The sequence below is a fragment of the Tarenaya hassleriana genome, unplaced genomic scaffold, assembly GCF_000463585.1.
Source record: "Tarenaya hassleriana unplaced genomic scaffold, ASM46358v1 Cleome48, whole genome shotgun sequence".
NCBI classification, from domain to species: Eukaryota; Viridiplantae; Streptophyta; class Magnoliopsida; order Brassicales; family Cleomaceae; genus Tarenaya; species Tarenaya hassleriana.
This window is the reverse complement of record NW_010967498.1, coordinates 332346-356625: the sequence shown is the minus strand read 5'-3', so window position 1 is coordinate 356625 and position 24280 is coordinate 332346. Positions and strand designations below refer to the sequence as shown.

At 40.4% G+C, this 24280-nt stretch overlaps 3 protein-coding genes and 1 long non-coding RNA gene across 4 annotated transcripts; 1 reads left to right on the top strand and 3 right to left on the bottom strand.

The window, feature by feature from the left end:
• Positions 1-161: 161 nt before the first annotated feature.
• On the bottom strand, positions 162-2002 carry LOC104825654. Its single transcript, XR_773651.1, has 3 exons — positions 1432-2002; positions 1131-1326; positions 162-330 (listed from the first exon to the last, which is right to left on the bottom strand). It is a non-coding gene; the product is annotated as an uncharacterized LOC104825654 (long non-coding RNA).
• A 1338-nt stretch (positions 2003-3340) lies between these two features.
• Positions 3341-5212, top strand: LOC104825652 (sex determination protein tasselseed-2). Its single transcript, XM_010558021.1, has 4 exons — positions 3341-3440; positions 3666-3743; positions 3893-4161; positions 4572-5212. Exons 1-4 carry the CDS (start codon positions 3418-3420, stop codon positions 5114-5116), a joined length of 915 nt encoding a protein of 304 aa, XP_010556323.1. The 5' UTR covers positions 3341-3417; the 3' UTR covers positions 5117-5212.
• Positions 5213-5304: 92 nt separating this feature from the next.
• On the bottom strand, positions 5305-8842 carry LOC104825653 (V-type proton ATPase subunit C). Its single transcript, XM_010558022.2, has 11 exons — positions 8635-8842; positions 8442-8510; positions 8212-8339; positions 8025-8124; positions 7368-7435; positions 6967-7108; positions 6753-6869; positions 6416-6541; positions 6212-6295; positions 6014-6093; positions 5305-5765 (listed from the first exon to the last, which is right to left on the bottom strand). Exons 1-11 carry the CDS (start codon positions 8746-8748, stop codon positions 5660-5662), a joined length of 1134 nt encoding a protein of 377 aa, XP_010556324.1. The 5' UTR covers positions 8749-8842; the 3' UTR covers positions 5305-5659.
• A 2534-nt stretch (positions 8843-11376) lies between these two features.
• LOC104825651 (B3 domain-containing transcription factor FUS3-like) lies at positions 11377-13961 on the bottom strand. Its single transcript, XM_010558020.1, has 6 exons — positions 13210-13961; positions 12930-13019; positions 12725-12825; positions 12562-12608; positions 12348-12424; positions 11377-12009 (listed from the first exon to the last, which is right to left on the bottom strand). The coding sequence occupies exons 1-6, from the start codon at positions 13447-13449 to the stop codon at positions 11632-11634; spliced, it is 933 nt and encodes a 310-aa protein (XP_010556322.1). The 5' UTR covers positions 13450-13961; the 3' UTR covers positions 11377-11631.
• Positions 13962-24280: the final 10319 nt, after the last annotated feature.

Below are 24280 nucleotides of genomic sequence, written 5' to 3'. Positions count from 1 at the left end.
ATCGATTTGAAAGTGTTAACATCGTAATAATCATCTCGTATGATCGATTTCTCTAGTTGAAATCGGTAGTAGCAATATGAACTGAACATCTTTTTTTGATGTCAAAGTAACTCTTTCCAAAGAAGACCTAAACTAGTAGTAGTGTTTGCAAATACAAATCGAAATACATTCCACCCGCATGATCTTATGACAATGATATGTTGGCTGAACCTATCGAACATGTATTCTTCTTTCCTTCCCATTCATATGCTCCGATCGATTTTACTACCCACTTGCCATCAGATTTATAATAAATAATCATCATCCTCTCATTAGTTGCATCCATTATACCTGTATAAAATAACACAAAATGTGATAAAATGATACACTTGAAAAATGTCACAGGTTTGATGAGTATGACCATTTTGACCAATTTCACGAATATGACCAGTTTGACCAATTTTGACAAGTATGACCAGTTAGGAGTATGACCAGTCTCACCATTTCGACATGTATATGTTACCAGTTTTCTGAATTCTCCCATTTTAACGAATTTCACAAATATAATGATTTCAACCAGTTTGAATAACGTGAATCATGGTATTGCTGATATATATGTCATTTTTATTTCAAACATATTCATATGGATTAAATATAAAAATGATAAAATAATAAATCACAAATGTCCAAACTTAATAACAAAATTTAGAAACAATACTTACCTTTTATTCAGATTTATGTTGAATCGATTAAATGCCCAAGCTTAATGTTGTTTTTTCGCAACAAATTAGCTAAAAAAAGAGTAGAGATGAAGAGAGTGTGAAGACTACTGAACGAGAGAGAAGAGAAAGCGGACGAGGAGAGAGAGAGGAGGAAGAGGAGAGAGAGTTGAAATTTATTTTTTAAAATTTAATAATAAATAAAAAATGAAGGGTATTTTTGGAAGTATATTATTACAAGGTTATCACATGATGTTGTCTTTTTTTTTTCCAAAGTGAGGGTTATCACGTGAAGTAAAAATGACATTTAAAGTCATTTTTGTAAATCCCCCTGTTTAATGGACTGGATTGAACAGTAAACCAGATTTCATAGATCCAATAAATAAATTAAAATAAAGGACCTTTTTGAAAACATTCTTTAAAAATAATTACTTTTTTTTTGTTTCCTGTGTTCACGTGGGTCTTCCCTCCAGTTGACTTCCCTTTCGCTACTTTCTCTTCACTTTCCCATTTCTTTCTTTTTTGGTCTCTCTCTCCAATTATCAGACCACAAGCTCATCTCACCTAGCTTCGAACTCCGATCATGGCGTCACCCATCGAAGACGGTAAGAAAGAGCTCATGTTTTGTCTGTGGAAACCCAAACGGGGGATATACATCAATGATTAGAATATTAAATCCACAGATGATAAACTGGTAACTGGATTAGCACAAATTGCTCGCTGTGAGACCTACCAACGCTCCACTCACAATGCTTCTTACTTCGTCTTCTCCGACCTTTAAAACGGTGAATCTCCCCGAAATCAGACCCAGAAAAGAAAATCGCCACCTCTGGAAATCGAGCAAGAAGGGAGATCGTCGGAATACCAGACACCGAAAGCACCGACGACGAAGAGCGCAGCCTATTGGCCCCAGTGATCGTCGAGAGAAATGATAGGGTTCCGTAGGTGTGACCGGACCTCCACAAGCCGAGAGATAGACAGCTGACACAGCGCCGGCGACCGAAGGCGGCTAGTCGGCATAGAGATTGGGAAGCGGAGGTCTAGAACGACAATCTGGAAGAGGAGTTGGCTCTGATTGGGTTCCAGTAAATCCGGTTTAAATCGATTCTAGTAAACCTGGTTTACTATTCAATCTGGTCGATTAAATCCAGTTTCTCGAAAAACCAGAAATTGCACATGTGGCACAAATTTTCTGAGTTGGTTTGACACGTCATGTGTCACATGGGATAGATCAATGCGTTTTTTTGTCCAATTAACGTTGAGGACACTTATGGAACCGTTTAACAAGTTCAGTAATTATCATGTTCAATTTTACAAGTTTGGGAATTAATAGACACCTCTGCAAGTTTAGAAATTTATATTACCCAAGTTACAAGTTCATGAATTTTGAGATTTTTTCCCTATTATATATAAAAATTACTATATTTTATTTTTTTTAAAATATATATATATATTATCTCTTATATTTACAACCAATAAAATATACACAATTTGCAACCTCTCAAATATTAATATATGATAAAATTTTAAATATAATATTTACAACTAATAAAATAATAGACTCAATTTTAAATATAATCTTTATATACAAATTTATTATATAAAGATTGATGTTTATAATATTTATATAAATTTTAAATATTATAAATTTAAATAAATATTATATTTTTTGTGATTTTTAAAATTGTATAATTTATGTATGTACTATTCAAATTTTATGGATTTTTATAATAAATGTAAAGTTTAATATGTTTTGAGTGATTTAGATAGATAATGATTTTTTTTATTAAAATTAATGGTTGTTGATTTTTTATAACATATTTAAAGTGAAAGATTGGTTTTAATCAATTTATATAGTTGATATAATTGAGGCAGTTGAAAGTTTTTTTTGAGTTTGTAAAAAAAAAAAAAGAGATTTTTTTCAAGATGGGCATAGGCCCAATGGATCTAAATCTGGATTCTCTGTTGGGCCTTCTTGTACGGACCAAATACAGCCCAACTTTGAACAAATCGCACGTGCACGCACGTGACACCACCCCCCCCCCCCCTAACCTAATAAAGCTTGTAATAAATCTACAGGCGGATACTGATGTCGCTGTAATGAGAGACAATACAAAACGTGCAGCTCTGCTTTGTCTAAAGCATGTCCCCATATACGGATAAGATGACAACTAACGTGGGTTTTGCTTTGCCTTTTCTGGGATTAATTACCCAATAATTGCTCACTAATTACCTGTCTTAATCTCCATTTAGCTTTTAAAGGGGCCTTGAAAACGGTGTCGTTTTCCCCTTTCCTGTCCCCTGAAATCCACGCACCTTCACAGCTTTGAATAATGCACATAATGGAGAAAAACCCTACCATCAGTAGTGGCGATGGCAGTTTCTTTTCTTTCCTTCTTTCTTTTTTAAAGTTTCCATCTTTTTATTTTTTAGGTTTTTGGGTCAACCACTCTCTCTGCGTGTGCGAATCCCTTTGTCTTATCCAAAGATTCTCTTTTTTTATTTATTGTAAAATTCTCTTTCACACCCAAATCAAAATTTGTTTGTAACATTTTTTTTATATATATTATATCGCATTGTAAAGTAGCATTTACATATTTTAAAATGGACTTTGCATATATATATATATATATATATAAATCTTCAACTCTTTGTGTTTGTGAAGCTCAATAAGATCATCCAACGTATACTTTTATTCTCAAGAGAGAGAACAAAAAAGATGATGGGATTATTGTCATCAAGGTAATCACACACACATTCTCTACCTCTCTTGGTCTTCACTCTCTCTCTCTCATTTGTATAATCTCTCATTTGATTCACTTTGCTACAAAAGTATAGTTTATACAATCGGTTTCGACCGATTTTATAAATACCCATTAATATATTAATTACCATTTCAATTATTTGAGGAAAAAAAATACACAAGGAGAAAATATTTGATATTTGTCCTTGTGAATTTCTCTGCAGAGGCTTCAAATTCATTGCAGCCAAAAATGGGTTGGTGCCAAGGTCATCATCCATCCTCCTCTATTCAACTTTTGAAAGGTTGGTTTTACACACTTTTAGCTATAATAACCCAATATTAATCAGGTTTCATCTCTTCTGTTATAATGTCTAATAGTAAAAAAAATAATCACGCATATATATATATATATATATATATCTTTCATAAAGGGTTAAGATATGATGTATAGGAAGCTGCAAGGCAAAGTGGCGGTGATAACAGGAGGGGCAAGTGGCTTGGGGAAGGCCACGGCCGGAGAGTTCATCCGGCAAGGCGCAGAAGTCGTCATAGCCGACATAGACGAGGAGCTCGGTCCCAGAGCTGCGGCCGAGCTCGGCTCCTCGGCCGATTTCATCAGCTGCGATGTCACGGTGGAGGACCAAGTCGCTAAGGCCGTGGAGTCCGCCCTGAAACGCCATGGGAAACTCGACGTTTTTCTCAACAGCGCAGGATCAGCTTGTAAGCACATATACATACATACATACATACATACATATATACACACACCAAGATCTAAGTATATATTCACACACCTAATTGAAATGCGTGACAAAGGCTAGTGGTAATTTGTTTAAATAAATCTTGGTTTGTGAAATTAATAAAAAGTAGAAGGTATGTATACTAGAGTTTTCCATCACTTTTTTCTTCGGAAATTAATGTATTCATTCTCGCATGAAAATTTCCGAAAATATATAGTTTGATCCCATCACAAAGATGCACATTGAATCAAATTTTGTAATCTTATTATTAGTGCTCCATTCAGAAACAAAGGCTATATATATCTATAAATACTTTGATGTCATAAATACAAAAACCCATGTACGATTCTTGACATATACATATATATATATATGAGCATGCACATGCAGGTGCGATATCACCGCCAAGCATAGCAGATCTGGACATGGAAGAGTTCGACAGAGTGATGAGACTGAACGTGAGAGGGACCGTCTTAGGGATAAAGCACGCGGCCAAGGCCATGATCCCGGCCGGGTCAGGCTCCATCCTATGCATCTCCAGCATCAGCGGCCTAATGGGCGGTCTAGGGCCGCACTCCTACACCATCTCCAAATCCGCGATCCCGGGCATCGTCAGGTCGGCGGCCAGCGAGCTGTGCAAGCACGGGGTAAGGACAAACTGCATATCTCCGGCGGTTGTCCTGACCCCGCTGACCGTACGGACGCTGAGGCAGGCGTTTGAGGCGGCAGGGGTTAGGACAGGCGGGGAAGAGGAACAGCTGGCGGAGATAGTGAAGGGGACGAGCGAGTTGAAGGGAGAGAGGTGCGAGGAGAGGGACGTGGCCAAGGCTGCTTCGTATCTGGCGTCTGATGATTCCAAGTTTGTGACCGGACATAACCTTGTCGTCGATGGTGGCCTCACTTGTTTCAAGCACCTTAACCTCCCTTCTCCTTAAGTTTAGATTGTGTGGTCCAAGATGTCGTAATCTAGTTTAACTTTTGAATGATAAGAATCTGTATTTCCTTCCCATAATATTTGATTATGATCTATCTTCTTCGGTGCACAGTATAGTATACTGTAGGCCCAAATCACACCCATATTCCTCGGTGGACCGATCCTAGATTCAAATTTTAAATATTCAAATAACCACAGGATACACATTCACATTCATCTCCCACCTGAATACAGATCCCAAATTCGGATTGAATGTCCGATAATAGAACAAAAACATACACACACAGAAACGGCTAAGGGCAAAGATCAACCACTTCAAAATAGCAAATGGCCGTCGCCCCCAACACTGCACGATTCGATTCCAGCAGCAGCATCTGCCCCTCCTCTCTCTCAAGACCACATTTCCTTTTTTTTTTTCCCTCTCTTATTGGATTCGGAATGAAGAATAATTATATTTGGGGAAAATGCCCCAAAAAAAAAAAAACAATACACGAAACACAACAAAAGGCAGACCAAAGGCCCATGGAGCCAAGGTAATAGTAGTTTAGGCAAGATTGATGGTGAAGGATACATAGGGATGACCCTCTGCATCGCCTCCTAACCCAGCCATTCCTCCTCCTCCTCCTTCCTCCTCCATTTTCCAGTATGTGCTGCATCATATACATACATACATACATACATAAGTTTATAAAGTCACCATCAAGAAGCCCAAAAATACTTTCTCCCACAATTATATGTTCACGTGGGATCTATTAACAGTCGAACCTTGTAATAATAGGACTCTTTCGTCTAAACTTGGGACGACCAATTTGGTTAACATTTGGACCCACCAGAACCAAACAACACATAACCATAGCCCTTTGTCTAAACCAACCAAAATGCCAAATTTTTATGTTACCTGTTTGCAGCATCACACAAGCCCTCAAGAATTGAGCGCACCTTCTTCTCCCCCTTCCCCGTCGGAGCTAAGACGCATGACTGTAACAGACAAAAAATACATTAGAAAAAGCTCAATAGAGTGAGCTAATGTGCACCTTCCTGAGGCTGAGTGCTCTATCCGTGAAAGTTTGCATTTTGGAGGCCTTAATTTTATTACCAAGAAAGATGGTGGCAGCCCGTATCTCATAATGCTCTCAGCAAATATACGCACAGCACAGAAATGCATCCATGAGCTGAAAACCTACACAAAGTGACCCATTTATCAAAGCATCATTTTCTGTAGGGCCAAATATTTATATATATATATATATATAATATACATTACCGCACTGACCAGAGTTAAAGAAAATCAAGCATATACCTCTCCATAACTAGTGTAGCACCATTGCAAAAGAGAGCTTCTCAGGCTTTCCTGATCCTGAACCAACTTTTCTAGCTCTTGTTTCCGACTCTCTTGCGCTTCAGGGCTGTACTCAAAATCACGGATCTGAAAGAGAGGTAGACAGTCTCATATTTGCAATTGTTCCGAGATTCTATTCAAGGCTTGAAATTTGCAGTGAATTGGTAGATTTTCAATCACTAGCAAAACTAAGCATGTTCAAGATATACTATATTTATAGATGCATTACACTAATGCTATTGAAATCTGCTATCTAGAAAAATAAAACGTTGAACTTCAATAAAAAAAAAAAACTCACCTGGAAACCTTTTTCACGGGCACTTGTCCTGAAATTGTCCGCAACACGATTGAAGAGGGTGACGGTATAGAGGGCATATTCGTTATCCTCAAACAACTTCTTTGAGGACCTAGGCACCTAAACAGTTTGGACCACATTATTTCTAATGATTCTCAAGTTAACTGAGAGTGTTACCCTCTATGTATTCAGTTAACACAAACGAACAATATATTACCACATAGTTAGTCAATGTCTCATAGCTCGACAACCAGTCCTTTTGAGAATACTTCGGAACAACTGCAAGGAGAGTCACTAGATGCTCTGATGCGATAATATCTTCTGGCTTCACCAAGCTTGAGAGGTCACGAACAGCTAGGCTGAAACAAAAGGGATGAAGAACAGTCAAATTGCAATTAAAACAATTAAAGAGACCAATCGTATTACGATGAAAGTTCACTACTCTGGTAATTGCATAAAGCTCCTGGAAAAATCTATGCACCGTCACAGGTATAGAATGGTTCGAGCAGTTGATATCGAAAGAAATGCATCTCAATTTGCCTGTTGGGATTTTTCTTGCAATTTCTATTTTTTCTATTAAACAGAATAAAAATTCTAGATCTATAACCCAACTTTTACCTTCCACTTTGCTTTCGGTTAATGGCATTGAGTTGACCTCGGATATTGTTATATTCAGCACCACGAACCTGACATAAGAGCAAATTAAGGGAGTTGTTAACAGACACATTTTCCACACACACACACAAGAACCCATTTGGTTGCCATAGCACATTTATAAGTGACAAAGAATCATGACATATTACTAAACAGAGTGTAACTGACTACATTCATCATACAGAAGCCATGCACAGAGCTGTAATAACATAAGAGAATACTTGTGAAGGAAAAATCCCATTGTCCACTTGTGTATCGAGAGGACAATTCGGCTATTCTTTCTTTCTTAAAGGTTGATTACAGATCTATTTGACCGCCATCCAGTTTCGACACCGTGACAGATGACTTAAGGTTGCTATTGAATTAAAATAAAGAGCATGTTCCCCACATCTCCACAAGTTTTGCATAATAGACCCATCGACTCTGCTGATCCAGCCAGCGCAATCAGATCTAGGAAATGTAGCAAAAAGACCACCTTTTTATGCTACCTAAATAACAAGCAGCCAAGTTTTCTACACGTGACTCTCCTATGATACTGACCCTGGATCACTCTCGGGGCGGAGATCAGAGAAAGGCAGCAAGTGGTATGAATTCAAAACAACTCGGGTCCAGTTTCCATACCTTGAGATCATCCTCAATTTTCGCAACCTGAGTCTGAATACTATCAACAATCTCCTTCAACGGTGACATAGTTGGGTACTTAGCTTCGTCCCAGACAAACCTTCACAACAACAAGCCGAACGATTTGTTCTTGAACAAACATGATCACAGCGAGACAGCATTGAGATACGTCAGAAAATTCCTATACCTGGTGAGATAAGAGTCAACAGGAACTCCATCAACTGTAAGGGCATTGCTCTCGACACCAGATGCTCTCTCCAATTCTTCGATCTGCCTCCTGATCTTGTGAGAAACCCCTTCGACGAAGCTGTTCGACTGCACATCTCAACAGATCATTTCGCAATCTCTCAAGATCCACGCAAATCCAATCGACAGTCAAACATAAGAGCGAATACGAAGAGAATTCTGACTTATTACCTTCAGAAGATCATCGCTGAGAGCGAGTAGAGAATCCAAGGTTCCGACACGAAGATTAGGAATATTAAACTGCAAAATTGAGATCAAACAACAAAATTGAAACCAAATCGTTCCGATAAAACAAAATCATCAAGAAATGGAACCGGATCTCTCGTGTTTCAATCGAAGAGATCAAATCATGAAGATAAATTACCCGATAAACAGGAGTATCGAAGGAATGCTTGGAGATCTGCCCCTGCAAACCGTTCCACAACGAAGAAGCAGAGTCCTTCACTGGAAGAGAGACCACCCAGTACCTGGACGCCATGGATACTCCGCCTCTCTCTCGCTTGCTCGTTCTCAAAATGATCTGTGCTTCAACAGGATCACACAAGGTGTTCGTCTTCAACTCTCTACAGCTGTCTTGTCGTCAAGCGATAAACCGGTTCGGTTTATATAGCATTCGGGTCGGTTCAACGATAAACCCAAACCGGTAGACTTCATCCGGTTTAGAATGACCCGTCCCAGCAGTTTATGTGCCACGTCCTCATGATATTGATTATCGCCGTATAGCATAGTGTTATAAATAAAATATATTTCATATATACGGTATTGTTCACACCGACCATATACGTGAATAGTAATTTAGAAAGGCGTCTCATAGACATTGTCACTCTTTATTTATATGGGTCACTTGACACGAGTATCTATATGAAAGTCGTCCTTGAATGATTTAAAATGTCCGAAATAATGAAAGCAAAATCACGAGAGTTATGTGCTGTCAAGTTACAACGATCATTGTATAGACTAAAACAATCAGGACGTATGTGGTATAAATGTCTGAGTGAGCACTTATTGAAAAATGGATATACAAATGATCACCATGTGTATTTATCAAAAAAACGATGTCTGGATTTGTGATTATTGTTGTATATGTCGATGATTTAAATATCATTGATACTCTCCATGAGATCCAGGATGCATCCAATTATTTAAAAGGGGAATTTGAAATGAAAGATCTTGGACAAACCAAATATTGTCTTGGGTTACAAATAGAACATTTGAAAGATGGAATGTTTCTACATCAATCAAATTATACAAAACTGGTACTAAAACGATTCCACATGGATAAGGCAAATCCACTAAGTACCCAATGGTAAATAGAACATTGGATATTGACAAAGATCCATTTCGTCCGCGCGAAAATAATGAAGAGATACTTGGACCTGAAGTACCGTATCTAAGTGCAATAGGAGCTCTTATGTATCTTGCAAATTATAATAGACCGGATATATCATTCGCTACCAATCTATTAGAAGATATAGTTCTGTCCCAACACGAAGACATTGGAATGAGGTTAAACATATATTTTGTTATCTTCAAGAAACTATTGATCTTGGGTTGTTTTACCCTAAAAACACAAAACAAAAAATTATTGGTTTTGCAGATGCATAGGTTATTTATCAGACCCACATAAAAGCAGGTCACAAACAGGCTACGTCTTCACAATCAATGGAACTGCATTAGCCTGGCGTTCCCAAAAGAAGACTCTAGTTGCAACATCAGTTAATCATGCTGAGGTCATCGCACTACATGAGGCGAGCCGAGAATCGGTATGGTTGAGATCATTATCTCAACATATTCAAAAGGCTAGTGGAATACCTATCGATACGACACCAACAATATTGTTTAAAGACAATGCTGCATGTGTTGCACATACCAAGAAATGATTCATCAAAAGTGATAGAACAAAACATATCCTCCGAAGTTCTTCGCATATACCCTGGAGCTTGAAAGGAATAAGGAGATTGAAGTCAGATATATACGATCATGTGACAATGCAGCAGATATATTCACTAAGGCTCTTCCCATAATATTGGGATGCATCATTTACGGGATCTTTGATGTCTTGTTCAGAGGGAGCGTGTAGCTGTACTCTTTTTCCCTTATCAGGTTTTATCCCATTGGATTTTACTGATAAGGGTTTTAACGAGACAGCACCGAAACACGCAACTGTGTTTTTACTAACGGTGGCTCCAAGGGAGAGTGTTATAAATAAAATATATTTTATGGTGGAGCTCACCGTTACTATTCACACCGACTTACTGTTCATATATACGGTATTGTTCACACCGACCGTATACGTGAACAGTAACTTCGAGATTTCTATAAATAGGTCATTTGAGTTCCTCCGTTTGTACACTTTCAAGAGAGAGAATAATAAGAAATATATTCTTCTACATTATGGTGGAGCCCACCGTTACTGTTCACACCAACTTATTGTTCATATATACGGTACTGTTCACACCGACCGTATACGTGAACAGTAACTTCGGGATTTATATAAATAGGTCATTTGACATTATTCTAAAATACAATTTTCGGTTTACAGTTAACGATCTAATATTTGGATCGTTAATATTTCTTTCGGTTTCATAACATATAGTATTTATTCGTGAAAAAAAAATCGCTTTATTACTATAATAGTAAGCCTCATCGTGAATTTTCTCCTTTTTTTTTATTATAGTCACCGATTTATTACAATATATATATTTACACACACAAGAGTATATAGGCGTTTAAGTTTGTTTTATAAAAATATTTAAATCTTTTCCAGGTGCTTAATCATAACAATGACATTTAGAATAAAGTCCAACCAAACCGATCAATGAAAAAAACGTTACTGTAATGAAAAAAATTGCATCATTAAATATCGTAACGCAATAGCAACACGGGAAAAAAATTACCTAACTAAATATTGCAATGATTAGATAACGTAATGAAAGCGTTAAAACACTGCCAAATCGCTACAAATTAAGTGCAACATAACCGATATCATTAATTACACTTTCGAAAAAAAAATCACGACACAAATTTAAAATTTATAGTAATTCGTTTTTTTTTGTAGCAGACAATCCAAATTTGATTATCCAATCAATGATTGAGAAGAGTAATGATAAATGGACACAAATATAAAAACAGATCATGTTAAGCATAATGTTATAATTCGAAGTACACACACATGTATATGTATACATATATATATATATAAAAAGAGATACATGTCGGACGAAAATTTATAACCCACGCAAAATGCATTATTGTAGCGTATATATACTATATAAAACACTTGGAGGATGGATACATACATACATGCATATATAATATATATATATATATATATATATATATATATATATGTAAAGCTTCTTTAGTAGAAGTCATCGAGGGAGAGGTTATCAACGGAGCCAAAGGCCTCAAAGGAACCGAACCTGGAGTGAGTGCAGTTGGTCATGGATCCTCCCAAGAAATCAAGTGGACTGTCGTTCGACAGCTTTGTCGTGTCGTACACGAACGACATTGCGGCCGCACCGCTGTCCCTGTGGTCGCTGTCCATGACGGGGTAGTAGCTCCTGCAGCAGCTCGACTTCCCGACATCTACCACCACTTCGTAGTCCTGTCCGAGGCACAGGCCGTGGTTATTAACCGTGTTCTCCTCTATCCTTGCGAGGCCCGTGTATACGTCTACGTCTACGTCGTCGTCGTCTTCCTCTTCTTCTCTTTCCGATGCCTTTCTCGCTTGTATCACCTGAAAACACAAAAATTCTCGGAACAAACCCATCAAGAAACTGATGGAAAGGGTCGCGTTATTGGAAATGATTAGTCAATTGCAAATGTATTTATACTAGAAAACCAAAACAAAACCGAAAACTAAACCGGATGTTAACTAGGGACGTGTTTACGGTTGAACTTGCACATCATTGATAAAAGAAGAAAAATGTACAAAGTCTCCTATAAGAAACCAAACATAGGAACTCTATGATGTTTAGTGTTGATCCATAAGACACAATTAATTAAGATTCACAAAAAAAAGAATAACATTGTATATATATATGTGTGTATATATAGAGATAGGTTGGAACATACATAATTGTGGGTTTGGTTATCCTTGTAGACCATGATGTAGTCCCCTAGGTGCAACCCATGTGCATTCACAAAGTCACCTGTGACACAAACTCATCCATGAAATTACAAAATCATCAACATCATCCAAATGACAGAACAATACTCTATATATATACTCACACATATATACATATACATATACATACATACATATAAAGAATCAAACTCGATTTACCGGTGTTTTCAAGTACATACATCCTGCTATTGTTATTTGGCCAATACCTACTCAAAACAAAAAGGACCAGAAACAACATTTTAGTACTATATATATGTATACATATACATGTGTCCAGTAAATTGCAATATATATATATATATATACATATGTATATAGGGACCTGTACTTGAAGCACCAGACATGGAGACCGTCCAAGTCGTCCATGTTTATGAACATCCCTTCCTTGAACTCTAGAGCCGGAAGGTGAGCCTCCGCCGCTTTCTGCATCATCATCAATTTTGTTTAATTACTTCAACTAACCAATCTATATATATATATATATATATATATATGTTATGTATAATTAGACAGATATATTAATGGACCTTGGGGAGTATCATTCTGCGGAGGGAGCTGACGTCACTGTTCTTGAGCTCCTTTTCGAAGAGAAACCGCAGCCTTGTCCGGTCGATTTTCTGCTCCATTCATTCTTGCATATAGTTATATATATGCAATTTATGAATCCATTTTATAGATCCATAGATTCAGTTCAATAATCATATATACCTAGATCCATCATCTAGATCATTTGAGGGTTTTTGTTTTTAATGAACTATAAACATTATGAATCAATTATATTTAAATAAATAGAGAGAGGGGTCTCACACGTGCGGGGGGAGGGGGAGGGATACGCACGCGCGAAGGGAGAGGGAGAGCTGAGAGGAGGCTGAAGGAAGACGACGAGCGTCTCAGCCTCGGCATCCGACGTTTCCTGTTCACTGCTCCCTGAAGATTCCGCACGCACGCCGATAACCCACCCGACCCGACTCCTTCCACACCACCTGCCATTGGCCCACAGGCCTTGGCCATTGTTTTCCCAGCTGCCTCCTCGACGTCCATAGTCATTTCTTTTTCCTTCCCCTTTTTTCTTGTTCTGGGCTCTCAATTGGCTAACGCAGCCTAGAAAAAGGAAAAGAAGTGAAAACACTGGAAGATGAAGAGAGAAAAGAACAAATGGTGTGTGTGGCTTTGGGTTTCAGAGAGAGAGAGAGAGAGAGAGAGAGAGAGAGAGAGAGAGAGAGAGAGAGAGAGAGGTGTGCAGATCGAAACAGTGGGTTAAAATGGACGTTGGGCAATCAGAGATTTGGTTTTTAAGCACAAGTAAACAGAGGTTGCTTTTCCTCTCTTCCTTCTTCTTCTTTTTTGTTTCTCTCTCTATCTCTCACTATCTAATTTCCTCTTTCCGAGGGCTTATATATATTAGCTAAGCTTCTGGTTTCTATTTATAGCAAGTTTTGAAGGATGAGAGGAAGTGACATTTGTGTAACTCGCATTCAGGATCGGTTTAGGGTTTCAACACAAAAACAATGGGGGTTATAATATAGGTTCTAATTAAGAAGAGCAATGCTGATCTTCCGAGAAGATGATTTCTAGGGGTTTGTTTTGTTGGAGAAGAGAGGACAGGTGTGGAGCTTTAACTCAACCATGGTTACATAGATTTGACCAGAGGTGGTTGGGGAAAGGCCAAGAGGAAGGAGACGGGTGGAGGGTGAATGTCGAACAGGTGTTGCAAAAGTTCTGCCCCGATCCCTCATTTCCAGAAATCAATGGCGTATTCCTCTCTCTCTCTCTCTCCTCCCCATAAGCTCTAGTTAAGTCAAACTTATTTTCATGTATAATGGTCAACATATCCTTGTATATACGTATTTGATCGTATACGGTGGATCCGAGACAAACCAAAGCTTGAATGGCATTCGAGTGAGTGGTTGCTTCATGATATGGCCCTCGACGGAGTTTTCGAATGTCAATTTGCATTGATTATGGAATCAATGGAAAATTAAGGAACTATATATTATATTATATTATCGATAATTGGGTATCAAAATCTGATACTCGATTGCTATGATAACCGATATATCGTTGTTCGTTTGAAAAATATTGAATGGAAATCTGTATAATTTAATAATGACATATACATACATACATGAATGGTATTATGGCCAAGTCTTTGATGTGTATATATACCACCATCACCACAACCGTTGGCTTCTATACGTCGTTGCATTCCAATGAGGGGAGCTTGCATGGACACGTGGCAGCCATGCAAGGGCATCTTCTAAATAATGCGAAATTAATGAGATTCTCCTACTTTACCTTTAATATATATATATACATATTTAGAAAACCAAAACCAAAACCAATCGCGGGTTTTGGTCGATCCAAAACCATTCCTAACTGTTAATTCGTTTCCTTTGAATTCGGACAGTACTTCATCCGTTTTTTAAACGAGTAAAAATAATCAATGTAATCTAATTCCAACTCAAAACAAATATTTTAGTTTTTGACCGTATTATGCAATATTTTCGATTTTTAACTGATTAAATAATCCTATATTTATATTATATCACTTAATTGACTTGGTTTAACTTGGGTTCAGGTGGAATGTGGAATGTACAAAATCATGACTCTATCAGACCCGAATCTATCCGATAAATTTATAGATTTAGACTTGAAATTTTAAAGTCCGTCTGTTACCGAGAATCTCGGACATGCGTATATTACCGTATATCTTATGTATATCTTGTTCCCTTTCCCAACTGATTCGTCCGATATTCTCTGCGATTTGGTTACTTCTTGTTGTACATGTACACACATCTTTTGATCAATACTGAAGAAGATATGTCTCGAGTTCAATATCAGGGGAAGCTTCTACTTATATCAGAAGCTTTGAACAAGCCGAAAGACTCTAAGCGAACCAGAGGTTTTGCTTCTTCTTCCCCAACTATATATAAATACCCAGTTCCTGACGAGATGTGGTGTGCGTTCTTCAATTTTCTCAGAAGCTTTTGTATGCTGTAATCTTGAAGCAATAAAGAACTCCCCTCTCTTCCCGAGACGTAGGATCAATCACACTGATTGATCTGAACTCGTAAAAGCTTGTGTCATCTTCTTAATTCTTTCTCTGATAGTATTGAGTGTGTGTGTTCGGTTCATAGCGAAGATCTGAGGTGCGATCGTGGAGATTCCAGTGAGCTTGCGTTCGGAAATCACAAGTGGTATCAGAGCCCGGTCGTCTTGGGGCTAGGCGATTGGAATCAACGCAGGAACAAGAACAGAAATCGGAAGACGACGCCGAGTGTAGTAATGGCGGCGACAATCCAGAGACTCGATGTAGAAAAATTTGATGGAAAGAATGACTTCATGCTGTGGAAAGAAAAGATCCAGATTGGGTTAGAGATAATGGGGCTACATGATACGCTGGACGATGATCCATCGACATGGAAGCAGGTTCAAGATCCAAAGATTGCAGGTGAACCGAAGACACCAACACTAAAAACAGAAATGTCTGGGATTGTGGGTGAATCTTCGTTGGTGTCAGGAGCTGGTTCGACTATGACCACAGATTCAGAAACGATTCAAGAGCCAAGGATTGGTGGTTCAAGATCGTTTCAGGATCGGGCTGATAGAAGCAGGAAAGTACGAAATTTGATAGTACTCTGCCTGTCAGATCAAATTCTGCGAAAGGTTATCCAGGAGAAGACTGCATTTGCTTTATGGAGACTATTGGAGCGCATGTTTCTGGAGCAGTCTTTACCAAATCGTATGTACCTGATGCAGAGAATTTCGGGCTTCAAAATGGACGAAAGAAAGAGTATTGAAGAAAACTTAGATGACTTCCAGAAAATCTTGTCTGATCTACAAAGCCTCCAAGTGAAAGTTGAAGAGGAATATCAGGCGGTGTATCTTCTGAATGCTCTACCTCCTCCATATGAACAGCTACGTGAGGTACTGAAATACTCTCGTGCATCAATTACACCTGAAGAAGTAAAAGCAGCGGCTCGTTCCAAAGAAATGGAACTGATCTCTCAGGGAAGGATTGGAAAAGGTCTGACAGAGGGATTGAATACCCGAGGTAGAACTCAATTCAGAGGAAAGCCAGGAAAGAAATCAAGATCACGATCGAAATCCAGAAACCGAGAGATGGAATGCTGGCACTGTGGTAAGAAAGGACACCTGAGAAAGGACTGCTATGCCAGAAAGAAAGGGATGGGCACGGATGAGTCAGAGAAGTATGAGGCAGATATAGCAAAAGGAATCAGATATGATTCGGAAGTCTTGGTCGTTAAACAACCTGAAGCTTTGAACACAGCTACGAGAGACGAACAGAACGAGTGGGTGTTAGATTCTGGTTGCACCTACCATTTATGTCCAAGAAGAGAATGGTTCTCAGATTTGGATGAATCAACGACAGGCTTAGTCAGAATGGGGAATGATTCAACCTGCAAAATCATGGGCATTGGTAACATCAGATTACAGACTCATGATGGCTCTCAGGTGATACTCTCTCAAGTTAGATATGTTCCCATGCTGAGAACAAATTTAATTTCACTTGGATCACTAGAGGCTCAAGGTTGTTGGTACAAGTCACAAGAAGGCTGTATGAAAGTGATCAAGGGTTGCAGAATTGTTCTCAGAGGTAAACTTCAGAACGGCTTATACATTCTCGATGGAAAGACTGTAACAGGAAAGGTATTGGCTAGCCAAGCACTTCAAGACAAAACAAGACTGTGGCATCGGAGATTGGGGCACATGTCTCAGAGGGGTATGGAAATTCTAGCAAGGAAAGGAGTGATTGAGAAACCCGACTTCTCAGACATGACAGTTTGTGAACACTGCATCTTTGGTAAATCACACAGGTTATCCTTTGGGGTTGGAAAACACACGACCAAAGATGTGTTAGAGTACGTACACTCCGACTTGTGGGGTTCACAGAACACAACACCCTCTATGTCTGGATACAGATACTTCTTGAGTTTTGTAGACGATCATTCCAGACGGGTTTGGATTTATTTTCTCAGAAAGAAAGACGAAGTCTTCCTGAAATTTCTAGAATGGAAATCACTTGTGGAAAGACAAACAGGAAAAAAGGTGAAAACTCTCAGAACCGACAATGGCCTGGAATTCTGTAACAAGAGTTTTGAGAGCCACTGTGCTCAGCAAGGTATTCTCAGACACAGGACATGTAGCTACACACCCCAGCAAAACGGAGTAGCGGAGAGAATGAATCGGACAATTATGGAAAAGGTCAGATGCTCATTATCAGACTCAGGCCTACCACAAATGTTTTGGGCAGAGGCAGCATATGCAAGCGTGCATATCATAAACAGATCTCCATCTACCGCGATAGATCTCAAGATTCCAAATGAGATCTGGTCCGGAAAGGAAACTGGGTATAATCACCTGAGGAGATTCGGTTGTGTGACGTATGTACATGGAGATCAGGGAAAGCTAATGCCGAGAGCCAGAAAAGGTTTTCTGGTTGGATACCCAGCTGGTACAAAAGGTTATAAGGTGTGGTATCCAGAAGATGACAAAGTAATCATCAGCAGACATGTAAGGTTCGACGAAGAAACAGTGTACAGAGATATTCAGAAGCAGGAAGTAGAGAATCTTGAAAACAAGAATCATAGCAAGGAGACAGAATTGACACATCTGCCGTTGCTAGTAGATCCAGAAAGAAAGAAACCAGAATGTTCACAGCAAGGTGGAGCTCACGATCATATGGAAAAAGAAAATAAAGACCAGTCTTCCAGCTCAAAAGACTCAGATAAGGAAGGATCAGAAACAAAGATGCAGGAAGGAAATGATGGGAGCCCACCAGAAGAAATGCAAAGAAAGTTAATAGAGTATGTCCTGGCAAGAGATAGAGAACGAAGAATCATAAAAGCTCCACCAAGATTCAGGGAAGATGAAAGTACAGCTTTTGCATATTCAATATCTCAGGAGGTTGAATCAGAAGAACCTCAGAACTATCTCGAAGCCAAGAAGTGTAAAAACTGGTCATCATAGAATTCAGCAATGTCAGAAGAGATGGAGTCACTGAAGAAAAATGGAACCTGGATTCTTACCAAGCGACCAAAGGAGAAGAAAGTAATAGGCTGCAAGTGGGTTTTTAAACTCAAAGCTGGAATCCCAGCTGGTGTCGAGGAACCAAGGTATAAAGCAAGGTTAGTTGCAAAGGGTTTCTCACAAACAGAGGGAGTGGATTACACAGAAATCTTCTCACCTGTTGTCAAACATGTTTCAATCCGAATTCTGCTATCAATTGTGGTTCAACAAGATATGGAATTGGATCAAATGGACGTTAAGACAACATTTCTGCATGGAACGCTCGAAGAAGAGATTCACATGGAACAACCAGAAGGTTTCCAAGAAAAAGGTCACGAGGAGAAGGTTTGCTTGCTGAAAAGATCGCTATATGGTTTAAAGCAGTCGCCTCGACGCTGGAATATTCGTTTTGACGAGTTTGTACGAAGACAGGGGCTGCTTAGAAGCTGTTTTGATCCGTGTGTATACTACAAGGAAGTAAGCAAAGGTGACAAGCTGTATCTCATGGTATATGTCGACGACATGCTCATTGCTACGAAGAAGAGATCAGAACTAGACAGGTTGAAGGAAATATTGAGTACAGAATTCGAAATGAAGGATCTTGGTCCGGCTAAGAAGATCCTGGGAATGTCGATTGAGCGGGATCGAACTTCTGGAATCTTGGTGTTATCTCAGTCAGACTATGTCAAGAAAGTGTTGAGAACATACAATATGGATGAAGCAAAACATGTACAGACACCTTTGGGCACACACTTCAGGTTATGCTCTGTAAGTAAACCAGAAGAATTTGATCAGTCTTTTGCAGAGTCAATCCCTTATGCCAATGTCGTTGGAAGCATAATGTATGCTATGCTTGGAACAAGACCAGACCTTGCTTTTCCCATTGGAGTGGTCAGCAGGTTTATGAGCAAACCAATAAAGGAACACTGGGATGCTGTCAAATGGGTGCTAAGGTACTTAAAAGGCACAGCTGGATACGATTTGAAGTATCAGAAATCAGAAGGGTTAAGAGTAAGAGGTTATTGTGATTCAGATTTTGCGGCGGATCTAGACAAACGCAGATCAGTAACAGGGTTTGCGTTCAATGTTGGAGGAAATTTGGTTAGCTGGAAATCTGGGTTACAGAACGTGGTAGCACTCTCAACAACCGAAGCTGAATATATGGCATTGACAGAAGCTGTAAAAGAAGGATTGTGGCTGAAGGGCTTATTGAGCGAGCTCGGTATTGGAGATAGTGCAGTAGAAATCATGTGTGACTCGCAAAGCGCTATCGACTTATCAAAAAATAGTGTTCATCATGAAAGAACGAAGCATATCGACGTGAGGCTTCATTTTATTCGGGATGTGATTGCTCGTGGTGATGTTAAGGTGCTGAAAATCCATACAGATGAAAATCCTGCTGATTTGTTTACAAAGACTATACAACTGGGTAAGCTGGTGAAATTGTTAAGGCTACTCAGGATGACAGGAACGTAGAGTTCCAGATATGGAAGAGAGGGATACCGGGTGATTATGCTGAATTGAATGCTTCGACAAGGTGGATATATGAAGAAGATATGTCTCGAGTTCAATATCAGGGGAAGCTTCTACTTATATCAGAAGCTTTGAACAAGCCGAAAGACTTTAAGCGAACCAGAGGTTTTGCTTCTTCTTCCCCAACTATATATAAATACCCAGTTCCTGACGAGATGTGGTGTGCGTTCTTCAATTTTCTCAGAAGCTTTTGTATGCTGTAATCTTGAAGCAATAAAGAACTCCCCTCTCTTCCCGAGACGTAGGATCAATCACACTGATTGATCTGAACTCGTAAAAGCTTGTGTCATCTTCTTAATTCTTTCTCTGATAGTATTGAGTGTGTGTGTTCGGTTCATAGCGAAGATCTGAGGTGCGATCGTGGAGATTCCAGTGAGCTTGCGTTCGGGAATCACAAATACGAACACAGATTTCTCCAAGCTCGTAACCTGTTATGGTATCAGAGCCCGACAATTTTATTTCTTCTTATTTTTGATCCCCTCCGATGGCGACTCACCATGACAGCTCTGCTGCTACTGCCTCGGTGATGTCTTCCGCTGTGCAGAACTCGATTTCTGAGACTCCAAGGAGGACGATCTCTCCTTTCGACCTGAGTCCCAGCGATAACCCCGGCCTTGTCATTTCTCAGCCATTGCGCGAGGACCGAACTACGAGGAATGGTCGATCAATTTTCGCCATGCCTTGAAATCACGAAAGAAGTTCGGCTTTGTTGGACGGTAAGATTCCACCACCGGATCCTTCTTCTCCCGATTACGAAGACTGGGAAACTAACAACTCCCTGATTGTTTCCTGGCTCAAGAACACACTTGAACCGAGCCTTCGATCCGATGTCGTTCACCGAGAGTTTGCCACCGATTTGTGGGAATGATCTCAAGCGCCGTTTTGGCATGACGAGTGCACCTCGTCTCATGCGTCTGCGCAGCGAACTAGCCAATTACCGACAACAAGGCCTCTCCGTGGAGTCGTATTTCGGTAAGTTGACCAAATTGTGGGATGATTTGGCCATTCTTCGAACTTTGAAAGTTTGTAAATGTGGGGCGTGCACATGCAATATTGCCGCTGAGTTGGAGACACAAAGACAAGAGGATCGGTTATACGAATTTTTGCTTGGACTTGATGACGCTAAATTCGATATTGTCCGTTCAAACCTTCTGTCTCGTCTCCCTCTTCCGACAGTCGAGGAAGTCTACCTGGTGGTCATTCAGGATGAAGCCTCGAAGCTGTCGATACCCCACTCTGAACCCATTGAAATCTCGGCGTTCTCGGTTCAAGACTCGACGTTGTCTTCCAAGACTCGATCTGTTCCCACAGTCAAGGACAAGTATGTCCTCTGTTCGAACTGTGGAAGAACAAGACACACTGCCGATTCCTGTTTCCAGATTTTGGGTTTTCCGGATTGGTGGGGCGATCGTCCTCAGAATCTCTCCAGCCGAGATCGTGGACAGTCGTCAACCTCTCGCAGTCGTGGCACTGGCCGTGCCAACGCCACTTGCTCTGTTCCCCCGATCGGCTCTCAGCCTCCTGGTCCAACACTTTTGCCCACAGACAGTCCGACACCGAGTGGAATAAGTGCGGATCAATGGAAGATATTAATTTCGCTTCTTAATGCCGGAAAGATTGGTGCTACCGAAACCTCTTCGGGTACGTTTTCTTCTGCTGTTTGGATTCTTGATACTGGGGCATCTCACCATATGACTGGTTGTATCGACATTTTACATAATGTTTCTCCCATGGCTCCTTTCAACATCGTGCTTCCTGATGGACGTCGCACGATTGTTGATCAGTCCGGGACAGTTTGTCTCTCTTCGGCTCTCCATCTGTCTGACATTTTTTTTGTACATGGATTACACGTTAATTTGATCTCCGTGTCTCAGTTGCTCGCCGATCGGACGTGTAGTGTACAGTTCACTGATAAGTTGTGCTTCATCCAGGACCTCGCTACGAGGACGCTGATTGGAGCGGGTGAGTTACAAGATGGTCTCTATCTTTTTCGAGGCGTTGAGGTTGCTGCTGCTGTTCGATCCGGTGACAAGTTGACATTTGATCTTTGGCATCGGAGATTAGGACATCCCTCGTCTAAAGTATTAGAGCAGATTCCGAACATTGATTGTCATGGTTCTGTTGATTCTTTGGGTTTTTGTAACATTTGCTTAAGAGCAAAACAAACTCGTGTTTCTTTTCCTTTGAGTTCTAATAAATCTTCGGATATATTTGATCTTGTTCACTGCGATTTGTGGGGGCCGTATCGTACACCATCATTCTGTGGTGCACGGTATTTTCTAACGATTGTTGATGACTATTCTCGCGGCGTATGGTTGTTTCTTCTCTCGGAAAAGAATCATGTCTCTCGTGGCTTTCTTGAGTTCTTGGCTATGGTCGACCGCCAGTTCTCGAAGAAGGTTCGTACCATTCGATCCGACAATGGCAGTGAATTTCTGTGCCTCTGTGACGAGTTTCGATCGCGCGGTATAACTCACGAAACTTCATGTGTTCACCCTCCCCAACAGAACGGTAGAGAGGAACGCAAGCACCGTCACATTCTCAACGTCGCTCGTGCATTAATGTTTCAAGATGCATTTCCGATTGAGTTCTGGGGAGATTGTGTATTGGTTGTCGGTTTCCTGATTAATCGTACTCCATCGACGGTTCTATCCGGTCGAATGCCTTTCGAAGTTCTCTATGGACGCAACCCCGATTACTCACAGTTGCGTTCGATTGGTTGTCTTTGTTACGCTCATAACAAAGATATCAAGGGAGATAAATTTGCATCTCGTAGTGTTTCGGTGTTTGTGGGATATCCGTCGGGAAAGAAGGGATGGAGACTGTATGATCTCGGCAATCATCGTTTTTTTGTTTCTCGGGACGTTGTGTTTTGTGAAGACCAATTTCCGTTTGCTGCATCGTCTTTGTCGTATCTTAGACTCCTTCTTCAGATCGGTTAGTTTCGGCCCCTTTTCCCTGCGTTGACGATGATCTTCTTAAAGCTCTGCCTCTTTCCTCTGTAACCCCGGTGTCTGATCCCCCTCCGAGTTCTATCTCTCATGCCCCTGCTCTACTCAATCAGACTTCGCCCGTCAGGGGGGGCACCGAAGTCGTGTCCAACTCTATTGATGCTCCGGATACTTCCAATGACCTTGGCCGTGGAAAACGTCAGAAATTCCCGTCGACTCATTTGAAGGATCACGTCACCAACACAATTTGCATCGACCCCTGTACAGTTGGCTCTGTTCCCTCTTCGGTTCGGTGTCCTGTTGCTGGTGGTCCTTTTCCGATTGCTCATTCCCTGGATTTTTCTCAATTTTCACTCCCTCATTGGGCCTTTCTCGCTGCAATCTCTGAGGACACCGAACCCCGATCCTACAAGGATGCTCTGCGCGATCCCAAATGCAAAGAAGCCATGCACTCAGAGATCGCCGCTTTGGAGAAAAATCAGATGTGGTACGTTACTCCGCTTCCCCCTGGAAAGAAAGCCATTGGTTGTCAATGGATTTTTAAGATAAAATATCGATCGGATAGTACGGTTGAACGGTACAAAGCACGGTTGGTTGTTCTTGGTAATCGACAAGTGGACGAGTTGGACTACGGTGAGACATTCGCTCCCGTCGCTAAAATGGTCACGGTTCGGACATTTTTGGCGGTCGCCGCTACACGGAAATGGGAGATTCATCAAATGGATGTTCATAACGCATTTTTACACGGTGATTTGCGTGAAGAAGTCTATATGAGACTTCCCCCGGGTTTTGAGTCTCATGGGGCAGGCACGGTATGTCGTTTACGCAAGTCCTTGTACGGCCTTCGTCAAGCTCCTCGGTGTTGGTTTGACAAACTATGCTCGGCATTACAAGGATATGGGTTTGTTCAATCTCAATCTGATCACTCTCTTTTCACGTTTCGAGATGGGATTGTTCAGGTTTGTGTTCTCGTCTACGTCGACGCCTTGATTATCTCTGGGAACTCTCCTATGGCGTTAAGTGCTTTTAAGCAATATTTAAGTTCGTGTTTTCACATGAAAGATCTCGGCTCTTTGAAGTATTTTTTGGGTTTGGAAGTTGCTCGCAACAACACCGGGATTCATGTGTGTCAACGCAAGTACGCCCTCGATATTTTATCGGAAGTTGGTCTACTCGGATGCAAACCTACTCTCTTTCCGTTGGATCAAAATCATCGGCTGTCTCTCTCGGATAGCCCTCTCCTTCCCGATCCTTCCAGATATAGACGGTTGGTGGGCCGCCTCATCTATCTTATGGTGACGCGTCCGGAACTCTCTTACTGTGTTCATATCTTGTCGCAATTCATGCAACAGCCGCGACAAGAT